General features: G+C 39.3%; 1 protein-coding gene across 1 annotated transcript; it reads right to left on the bottom strand.

Annotated features, from left to right (window-relative positions):
- Positions 1-9,911: 9,911 nt before the first annotated feature.
- LOC113774219 lies at positions 9,912-11,657 on the bottom strand. Its single transcript, XM_027318775.1, has 2 exons — positions 11,358-11,657; positions 9,912-11,069 (listed from the first exon to the last, which is right to left on the bottom strand). The coding sequence occupies exons 1-2, from the start codon at positions 11,655-11,657 to the stop codon at positions 9,912-9,914; spliced, it is 1,458 nt and encodes a 485-aa protein (XP_027174576.1).
- Positions 11,658-11,870: the final 213 nt, after the last annotated feature.

Genomic DNA, 11,870 nt, shown 5'->3' on the forward strand with positions numbered 1-11,870 from the left:
AAGAAATTGAATTGGATTTGTCAAGAAACAAGACATTTAAATTTGAATTTTCAAGAAACAAGAATCTGATTTTTGATTTTTGATTTATCTGAATTTTTTCCCTTTCCCTTCGGATCTTTTCCGAGAGAATTTTCAACAAAATTTGCCCAGTGTCGGGTCCATTTTTCCTCCTTCTTCTTGCTTCCTTTTTGCAGTATCGCCTTCCGCCTTACTGGGATGCTTTTCGTCATTTTGATCATGATACCTAACACAAGGGGTCTTAACAAAGCATGACATGCACTTAAATTTCATGAAAGACAACGTGATTTGATTTGGAATGTATCATTTTGACTTTTGGATGGAAAATCCTTCAAATGTATTGCGGAAATTTTGCCCCAGTGTGGGCTTATTTTATGAAATCTTATGAACAAAAATTTGCCCAATGTGGGCTTATTTTTCAAAATCCCTCCAATGAAAACTTGCCCCAGTGTGGGCACATCTAATTGCAAAAATGTGTTTGGATGAAGCTTCATTTATTTGAACAAAGTAAGGAACTGTGTTTCCTATACAATGTGAAGAAATCTAAAATGTCTTGCTCAAACTCATACAGAAAATTTCGTGATGAATTTCTCAAAATAATGCCCAATTACAAAAGATTTCTTCCTCACTTTAGCATCGATGCTTTGGGTAATAGGTCACCATTTCCTGTTAGCTCAATCTTTCAGGATCACCGAGTGGGTATTATTTCTGCTTTTGAAATGGCTAAGGAAAATGAGAAATCAAGATTTGTCTTATTTTGTGCCCCAATTGTATGTAATCCATTCAATATCACATCTTAGTGAAAGCAAAGAGTTTGTCACCCTTATTTCTTAAGAAAACTTAGTCAACGTATAAGCTTTGTAGGTTTGCAACAAAATGGGTAGAAGCGATAGCTAAACCTGTGAAAACGGGTTATACCCCCATGATAACGAATGATTGATGGATTTCTTACGAGCATAATCGTCACTTTGGATTGTCATGAAGGAATAAGTCAACGATGGACTTTATTAGCTTGTAATGTGGCTTGAAAACGATAGTTAAAGAATAAAACTTTCAAGGACATTGCACCGAAGATCGCATTTTTCAAAATTGCCCCTATTCTGACCTCAAAGATCTCAGAATTTGTTTGCATTTTCTCAACATTCACCAAGGACTTTCAGTATCAAATCTTTTTGCATTTTTCTTTTGCATTCGCTCTCTTTTTCCTTTTTCCCAAAAATGCCCTCGCGGGGTTTCACATGAAGGGCAGTGTCAACCTCACACCTAATCAATTCAGAATACAGCTAAAATTTTCCGGCATCCGAAATTTTCTTGATAGGGCCATTGCAAAGAACAGAAGTCAGGGCTTTCGGCTTTTGTAGTGGGGTCAGGTGGGGTGCTTAGAAAAGTTAAGGCTTGAAAGCGGATTCCAAAAGCGGTTTGAAAAATCTGAAATCACATTGTTGCGTCAACCCTATTTTAGGGTTAAACCAGAATTTGCCCCAGTTTTTGCTCAATTGAGGCTTTTTCTCTTTCATTTTCTTTCTTTTTTGATTTTTCGGCCTTTTGCCATTCTTTTGAACTTTCACAAAATTTTGCCCCAGTTTATTTTTGAACTGAGGTTCTCTTTTCTTCTTTTGCTTTTGATTTTGTTGCTTTTCACTTTTCACCTTTTGAAACTTTCTTTTCAACTCAAACTCGCCCCCAGTGTGGGGTTTGCGATTCTCAGGGGTTGCCAAACGAAATATTTTATTCTGAAGGCTCAAAAGGGATAACTAGGGATAGAATGCTTGATCGGAAAAGAAGATGGCCTGACTTGTATTCCGTTCCTTACAATAACTCTGAAAGGAAACTTTCATTAATGGGAAATTTTTGGCATGTATCTGAATTAACTGATTGAGGAAGACCCTTGTTCATCCATATTTGTGAAACATAGGCGGTCCGTGCGGACAAATCTCTCCCTTTTCTTTTTTTCAAAATTGGAACCCAGGTGGAATCAAATTTCTCCAATTCACGGTTCCCTCCTTATTCTAGCATTTTTGCTTTTCCCTTTTTCTCTTTTTCCTTTTTCAAAATTCCCCAATCTCCTTCCCCAATGCGGGGTACGATCATAAGTGCATTCGAAAAGAACCACCAATTTTAGCTCAAATGAGGATGCAAGGGATTAGCAATGTTTAGGTTGTAGAAATGATGGCCAAAGTATCATTCTTATGCTTCATGACAATCAACGTAGAGCAATGCTCATTGATAAACCATTCCCTTTTGAAAGTTTTCCAATGTAGGGTAGAGATCATTAAGGCCTTATTTGAAATGAAATTATTCTTTTTTTAAAAGCTCAAATGGGAGAGCAAATGATAAAATGTGTATAGGTAAAGAAACGAATGCTCAAAGTATCATTCCAAATTTTCAAAACAAACAAGAATAATGCACATTTTTGCTTTCACTTAGATATGATTGAATCGGATTAGACACCGCGGACATTTTCAAGCAAAAGTTGCCCTAATTTGCAATTTATCAATCAATGTGACTGATTTTATTTTGGGATTAAGTGAAGGAGAAAGGTATCTCATGGGCCCTCTGAGTGACCTCTCTTATTGTGTAGGTCGGATCACCAATCTAGTGTACACAAGGGTTTTAGAAAGCATATACTTGCGAATTTTCAGGCCGGAGGTTGAGGAAAACTCGATTTGGTCTTATTTCTCAAAATTCACCATGAAATCTCTTAAAGAGCTCAATAAAGAATGAAATGTACATGAATATACACAAAACAATAATTGTCCAAAAATTTTATTGCTGAAAAAGTTTGAAACAAAATTCCTCATTCAATTATGATACAAATGAGAAAAGAGAAACTTGTAAAGGGCTCCACATATATATCCCTTTTTGTCTCCTTCTCTTTTGACACAAAAATATATTAACAAGTCAAATATACAGAAATTTCCTTGAAAACAATTATGAACTCTCTTAGAAGCTCTTAGCCTAGAGCTTTCAGATGGATCTTTCAGGTTTCCATTGTTGGATCTGCCCAAGAATCAAATAATACTTTCCAAACTTTATCGGATCAAAAATTGTTATCCAATATAGGGAAATATTTTCATCTTATTGCAACATTTTTTATGAATGCAGGGGAGGGGGGAAACAAAAGAAAAATACCCCGAGTTAGTGAACAAGAATATAAAATCGGTATGCATGTCCTATGGGGGAACCCTTTTTGTGCCAAGGGTAGGCCTAGCATGAAAATGCAATCCTCTAGGGTAGGCACCATACCATACCTGATGGATCCAATCAGCTTATGGAGTGAAAAATAATTTGAAAAATTTGGCCAATTGGAGTGACGAGAGATTTGTCGAAATGGGGACAACGTCCGAATAAATTGATCACCTTTGATTTTCAAAACGCACGGGTTTAACCTTGACGAACCTCCTATCGAAGAGATTGGAGTTCGTTGACAAATTTTCTCAGTGAAGCATGAGTCAAAACCCCAACTGACCAAATGGCTGGATGCAATAGATGGTTTTTTCCAAAATCGACTAGATTTCCCAATTTGGAATTCGACATTGAAATCCTAATTGGTCAAAATGAAATTGACAATTTATTGAAAATCGACCGGATCACCCTAAAAGGGAAACAGGTCAAATGAATTCAAAGAAATTTAATTTATCCAAAATTAATCAAATCACCCTAACAAGGGTAAATCGATCAAATAGATTGAACGAAACTTGATCTATTCAAAAATCGGCTCGGTTGCCCTAAAAATGGGTAAATTGGCCAAATGAATGAAAGAGAGATTGATGATTTATGCAAAAATCGACCAAATCACCCTAAAAGGGTAAATTGGTCAAATGTATTGACGATTTATTCAAAAATCGACCAGGCGACCCTAAAAAGGGTAAATTGGTCAAATGAATTGATGATTTATTCAAAATCGACCGAATGACCCTAAAAAGGGTAAATTGGTCAAATGAATTGGATGAAATGAATTTATTCAAAAATGATTAGATTGAACCAAAATTGAATGAATTGGAAAAAAAAAAATGGATTGGATAAGATGGATGATTTGTTCAAAAATCGATTGAATTATTCGCCCACTGGGTGGTTTCAAGAAATCATTCAAATGCCTTGGTCTATGAGCCTCTAAAATCAAAATTTGGCTTCTATATTTATCGTCTCAACAATGAGGAATCATTTGTGAATTTTCTTCGAATTAATGTCCTTTTACGCAAGGGAATTTTACCAATTTTGAGAAAATGGCCAAAAAGTGATTATTAGATGCTCATATTCCAACAATTGCTTCATGAAAATGATCGGATCTTTACCTTACCTTGTGCACTACCCCTTCGGATGGTACAAGAAAGGTAAACGTGCAAGTCTCATTTGGATTATATATCCGAGACATGGGGTGGTTTATTCCTAACACGGGATCCCCCAAATGGCATTCCCTTTCTAGGGTTTATGCGTGATGCCAGTTTATTAAAGCGATATAAATATGTGACAAATATGGCCTAAAGGATATAAATAATGCAACGGGGGAAAAGGTCTAAACATGAAATGTATTTACTGAAAGGTAAGTGCAAAGACTGAAATTTAGACATGTGAGCTATCTAGTGGATGAGTCACTAAAAGAGTGCCCAAGAGGCCCCTTATTGCTATGGCACATGAATGCAGGCCAAGAAAATAAAAAAATGGTTAGTGGAATTGATAGTACACATAACACATTATAACAACAAGATAAAGCAATCAAAGAAACAAAGCAATAAAAAGGAAAAAGGGGTTGGACCCCTCCCCTCGTGAATAGTGTCCCTAACAGGATAAGGCAGACTCTACCTTAGGCAATTCTACTATGGATGCATGAGGTTGGGGTTCGCTAATGCATCTAGACTCGATAAGCTCAGGTCCCCGAGCCTTCAGACTTAGAAATCAAGGGTCATCAATCCCAAGATTCTTTGTCGGTGGCTCGAGCGATTCCCCAAACACCGCTACGCACACATCGTGTCACGGCTACGTGTTTGAGTGAATCTATCAAAACCTCAATCTTCGACCAAAAGCTAAAGGCTATCAACCAATAGCTTTAAGTGGAAGATTGAGTGACCCATTGGAACATGCTACACACACATCGTGTCGTGATCACATGTCCAAGTGAGTCACCTAATCCTAATAGGGTGGAGTGGCGTGACAAGCCACTAAAGAAAAATAAAAGGGATAAAAGAAGTAAAGCGTATGCTCGTATGCTAGTGCTCGTTTGGAGGGGAAGGGTCAAGAACCAACGCGAGGCTCTAGGGTGACCCATACCTCCCAAAATGCAATGCAAGCGCGAGACAACAAGTAAACATTCATTCATACATTCGTGAGTCGAGGGATTGGTTTGATTACGTACAGAAGACAAAAGGTCCTAAAAATGAAAAATGCAATCCTAATATCCACATGCCATGCATAGAAAGGGTAGAAAAAGGAAACAAATGGTTAAGTCAAAATGCTTGGACCCACTTAGGAAGTCCCCAGTGGAGTCGCCAACTGTCGCGCCCCACTTTTTGAATAATATGAATGTGATGTGTGAATGTGTGCGAAGTGTGGTGTGAACGTGTGCAACATGAAAAGTAAAAGGCCATGGGACTTTGGAAAGCGACGATTTGGCCAAATGAAATTTAAAAAAGGGTTTTTTAAATATGAAAACGGAGTCGCCACTTGGTATAGATTTGGGGTGTACCAAGTCACCCAAAAAGTGTTTTTTAAAGACAAAGTAGTAAAACCCTTTTTAAAACGACTCCTAGTCCACGTAAGCCAAAAAAAAAGGTTCGGGGGTCACGTTTGACAAAGGGGAAGGCAAGGATAGAATCCAAGGCACCCCTTTGACCTAGCCAAGGCTAGTTGCGCGACTTAAACCAATTTTTCCTAGTTTTCTACCCAATGTATGTTCGCACGTTGGATATGACTATGTGAATGCAAAGCGGAAAGAAAAATGCAATCCTAAATTCTACGATGTCTCTTGTGAGGCTTTTGGTCCCAAACCACATGAATTGTGGCGGCCAACAAAGGAACATCTCATAGAGGTCGATTAATGCAAATGAGACTTAAGTGTGCAAGTGTGAAAGTGTATGAAAGATGCAAGAAATGTAAGTGCAAGTGTGCAAAATTGTATAAAGGTGCTTGTGTGAAATTGTAAAAAAAAATCCAAGTGTTTGTGTGCAGATGTATGAAAAGGTGCTCGTGTGAAATTGTGTGAAAAATCCAAGTGTTTGTGTGCAAGGGAAGGTATATGAAGGTGCATGTGTGAAAGTAGGAGGAGAAAATAAAAGTGTAATGAGGGTATAGAATGATAGAGTGAATGTAGAATGCATGAGCCTAGGGAATGCAAGCAAGACGGGTACGGGGGTTGACTCCTAACTTTCGACTTTGATTTTCCCTTTGATTAGAAGGCAAAACTAGCGTGCTAAGGCTATCGAATAGCCACACTCGCTCGTCTCTCTTATCAGAAGGGGACTCTCACGCAAATGTACACTATACCTAGTATGAGGTGCAAAAATCCTAAAATGGGGGGAAAAGGGAATCGAGGAGCATGCCAGATGATAAAACTAAGGAAAAATGCATGATATGTAGTGAACAGGCAAATGATGTGCTAATGGGGGAAATCCCTAAGGGTCTAGCGTTGGACTAGCCCATTCTATGAATTCCGACTAGCGTTAGACTAGCGGAAACGTACATTCATCCATTCCATTCATTCATGGCTATGTAAACAAGTAGACATGCCAAAACACTCATAAACACATAGCACATAACATTTAGCATGCTCGACTAGATGCAAGAGCCTACTAAAGCAATTAAACATGTAGCAACGAAAGCAAGCAACCAAGGGGAAGGGGAAATGGACCAGATGCTCTCCGAGCACTATCTATTACAAGCCAAGAGGTGTACACATACCCCATAAAACTTAAATAAAAGTAAAAGCAAGTAAATGCATGCAAGGAGGTAAGGAAAGCGAAGTAGACAGGCATATTCACATAACACGTAGGAGCACATAGGGTCAAATGAAGTGCAAATGAGGGATAGAGTGTATCTCCCTTGAAATTGGGGCCCAATGAAATGAAATCAACTATTTATCCTCCAAAATAAAAGAAAAGGTCAAGGTACCAATTTATTTAAGAAAAATTAAAAGAAATGTGCCAAGCCAAGCTCACTTGACTCATGGCTCATGACTCAAGCGCAATCGAAACAAAGCATGATAGTTAATTGAAGCAAAGAAGCAATGAAGTTGCACAAATTAAAATTATCAAGGACCAAATTGATGAAATTATTCAATTGATTGGGCCATAGCAGGACAAGGGGAGACTTGGGGCCAAAGTGAAATTTTAGAGAACGAATTCATGCAATCCCCATGCAATCTACGTAGACAAAGAGCTTCTGCACCTATTTCTATTAAACTTCAAAGAAAAACTGCTGCACTTTGCCTTCAAGCCAAAACAGATTTTTCAATTCAAATACACAACCTTGGATAGATATTTTTCAACCCAAAGCCACAACTTCAAGCCAAGTAATGGACCACACAATGATCACAACCCAAATGACCATAAAACATAGAAATGTATCGTCCCAAAGTTCTGAAAAATAAATGCAGAAATGGTCTCGGTAACCAGATTTTTCTTTTCATAGCGCGGACCAGATTTTGGTTCATAGACAAAGCTTTGATTAAATATTTTTAGCCCAACATCACAACTCTAAACTAAGTAACAAACTACCTGGTAATCACAATCCCAATGACCAGAAAACTTGGGAAAAGATCATGCGAAAATTCTGAGGGAAAAAAAAACAAAACTGGTTCGACACAAATGGTTGCAAATTTCAGCAAAGCATTCGAACATGATTCAGATACTTCAGTCCCCAAACATGCATACCCAACACCAAATCATTCCATTCCTTCCCCAAACACAAGATCAAAACATGACTGAAGTGCAAAACTCAACCACTAACGAAAGGAAAGGAAACGCAGCAGCGAAAAGAAAGAAAAGAACATGTAACGGCTTTCCCTTGCTGCATTTTTTAAACCCCAGATTTCAGAAAAAACCAGCACAATCCTCAGCCGAACTCTCTCAATCCAATGTATAAACTCTGAGTTAAACAAACAACACAACTTCAACATCAACAAGTAAAGACTTAAACAGAAACTGATGCAAAAATCACGAAGAAACTCATGCGTGTCTGCAAACCCCAACCACCATTCCTTCTTCGATATCTCCCTCTCGGCTAAGACTCATCTATTGCCCATGAAGCCTATCAATTTTACCCTCTTAATTCAAGTACTACAGCTCTTAAACCATGTCGTTAACAAATAATCTAAACCAAAATGAATGGGTAGAGATGCAGCAAAAGAAAGGATGACACTTGCAGCCAAATTTCAGTCACGGTCTTTCTGTTTCGCGAGTGAACGTGAACTAGTGACTTTTGTTCAGGAATTCTCACTCAAACAAAGTCAAAACACAACTACCGAAATTAGACTAACCAACAAAGCATTCTGCCAACAAACAAAGCATTCAGACGATTACCGTACTAATCAACAAGGAATCCGCATCCAGTTTTAGAAGAGGCAAACAAGAATGGGGTTTAAAGCTACCTCCTTTACTGCCTTTTTGGAAACGAATCACCGTGGGGGATGCTGGGGTTAGCAAGATCCACCGAACCCAGGTCACAAAGTTCGGTACAGGGCTGTGAAGCTCGAAGCTTTGGCCCCGAAGTCTCCTCCCTTGCTGTCGGCTGCTTCCTTTCAGTTGTTTTCAGTTCTTCCTCCAAAGCTTTCCTCTGGTTCCTTTCTTTTCTTATCCCAGAATCTCCCTCGCTCTCGCTTCTAATGGATGGTCCCCCTTGCTCTCTCTTGGACACTTTTTGCCTTCCCCTGCTAGTTTTTCTTTTGGCCGTTCCTCCCCCTAATCTCCTCTCTCCCGTATCTTCCAAGAACTTCTCTGTTTTTCCTTTTGTTTCCAGCCGTCAGTTTGCTCTCTCCCTCTATCTCTCCCGTCGCTCCTCTCCCCCTCTGCTGTTTTCTTCTCACAGCCCCTCAACTCCAGCTCTCTATCCGTATCCTCTCTCTCTCTGTTTCGTTCTTTCGTTCATCCACAGCCGCCCCCCAGAAGCAATCTTCTGACCTTTCCCTTTATCTAGTTCTTGCTCACCGACTCACTCTCTCAGTTTTTTCCCTTTTGCTCCAGTTTTTCCGTTTTTGCTTTCTCTCCCCACGATGAAGCTCCCCTTGCGGCTATCCTGCTGTTTCTTTTTTTTTATATCAAATGATCCTCCTTCAACCCTAAAACCTCCGTCCTTTCTTCCTGTATTTGCAGCCCAAGGGGCTCACCCGAAACCCTTCTTTTGCAAGCTGCCACAAAACGCAGCTTGCATGCCGCGTTTTCACTTTACCTTTTTTTTAACTTAATAGATACAGAATATAAATAATAATAATAATAACAAAATGACAAAACTATGTAATAATAATGAAAACAAATAAATAAAACAAACTAAACAAATAAAAACAACAAAAATGTCCATTTTTCAAATTTTCTTCATTTTTCCCCTTTTTTCTTTTTTCTTTTCTTTTCTCAAAACAACTTAATAAAAATAACTAAAGTTTCAAAAGATCGAATTTGAACGTATTTTTGCGACCAATTTTCCCTTTTTCTCTTTTTTTTCATTTTTCCAATCCAACTAAAGCCTATTTTTTTGAATTTTTCTTTTCAAGAAAGCATTGAATAAAAAACTAAATGACTACAACATATTTTTGATGTTTTCCTTTTCTTTTTTCTAAAAACTCTACGCTAATTTTAAACTTAAAAGCTAAAACTAAAAATTAAAACTAAAAGTAAACAACGAATGCAAGCAATCTAAAATGAAAATCATGAAATAGACGCCACATAAAATTATTCAAAATTTGGTGTCTACAACGTCCCCGGTAATAGGTTAATCTCAAATTCTATCTCTCGCTCCGGAGGTAGATTTACTAATTCATCAGGAAATACATTCGGATATTCACCCACTATAGGTACATCTTCTATATTCAATTTATCGGTGAGAGTGTTAATAAGAAAAGTTAGGAACTCTTGTGCCCCTCTACTCAGAAGTTTCCTAACCCGAATACCCGAAATTAATGCAGATGAGGCTAGGCTACCCCTTACATCTAACCTTAAAGTCGCCTCCCCCGGTATACGCAATTCTACCACATTTCTCTTACAGTCAAGTTGGGCATCATACTTAGCTAACCAGTCTATTCCTAAAATAACGTCGTACCCCTGAATAGCTAAGCTTATAAGATTCCCCAATAGCTTCCTCTCTCCTACCCAAATTTCACAATCAACATACATCATACTAGTGATTAAACATTGGTTTTCCGGAGGAGTACTAACTTTCAAATCGTAAGACAAGCTAACAAGTTTAATATCAATTCCGCACATAAAATCAGGGTTAATAAAGGAATAGGTGGCACCTGGATCTATCAAAATCCTACCTAGACGATGGAAGATAGGAATCGTACCTTCCACCACTTCAGCAAAATCTGGGACTGGGCGTTGCTCAAGGGAGTACACCCGTGTAGGCACCTTCGGCTTTGTTCCTTCCATTTTGGACTGCCCCGAGGTGGCCTTCGATGATTGGGTAGTTACTCTCGCCTCCCAAAGTAACACCAAACAGTTGGCTATTTGATGCTCCGCACTCCCACAGCGTAAGCATTTTCTTTCCTTCCTCCAACAGTTGTCCTCGATGTGGTTTGGTTTCCTACAAAATCTATAAGGACCACGAGAAATCGAGACTGAGCTCCCCTGTGAGGCACTTCTCTGTTCGCCTCGTCCAGTTTGACCACCTCTTGGCGGAGTTCCCTGTGCCATTCCCAGTAGCCTTCCTCCTCCGGCTTCCCTTCCGAACTTGGGAGGGGTACCCTTATCCCCCTGTGACGAACTACTCGCAGGAAATCCTCGTTTCTTCACCTGAAAGTTTCTAACTTGCAGTCTCACATTTTCAACTCGCAAGGCTTTCTCCACTGCTTCACTAAAAGTATTGATCTGGACTACCGCCAGATCCTTTTGAATCTCTACATTTAGCCTCTGGATAAATCACCGCACCCTCCTTTGTTCAGTTACAATAAGTTCAAGGGCAAACCTGGACAGTCTCATAAATTGGCTCTCATACTCGGCCACCATTTGAGTTTCCTAGCGAAGCCTTATGAACTCGTCCTCCTTCTTTTCCTGAACCAAAGGCGGAAAGTACTTTGCATTGAATTCTCTCATGAAATTTACCCACGTTCTTGGTGTTTGTTCTCTTTCCCACTTCGTCCATATCACATTCCACCAAGAACGAGCGGCCTCCTCTAATTGGAAGACAGCAAAAGTGACCTGCCTCTCCTCACTATAGTGTAAGACCGCAAAGATATCCACCATCTTCTCTAACCAGCTCTCGGCCACATCAGGATCTGGCCTTCCTAGAAACTTTGGTGGGAAGAATTTTTGAAACCTCTCGAGGGTTCGATCCTCACTCTCTATATGATTCCTGGGATTTTCGGGGTTCCCAACTAGCGGATTAGGGTTGTGGCCCTGTTGTTCCATGACATGGGCTAAAAGATCGGTCATCCGCTGAATAGCAGCGGCTGCCTGAACAATAGGGTTAATTCTGGGTTCAGGGTTTGGTTCGGGCATAGTTTCCCGATTACCCCCTTCGATCGCAGTTTACCTACTTCCATGTCCATGCCCTCGTCTATTACGAGTGCCCTCCATTGACTTAAGTCAAACTAAAGTCGAGGCACAGATATAATGTTAAAGGGGCACATAAGCATAGACATATAAGCATGAACAATTAACCAAAAGTAAACACCACATAAGGCATATATACACCTAATGCATTTATACATA

This window comes from Coffea eugenioides, chromosome 6 (assembly GCF_003713205.1).
Source record: "Coffea eugenioides isolate CCC68of chromosome 6, Ceug_1.0, whole genome shotgun sequence".
In the NCBI taxonomy this organism is placed as follows: Eukaryota; Viridiplantae; Streptophyta; class Magnoliopsida; order Gentianales; family Rubiaceae; genus Coffea; species Coffea eugenioides.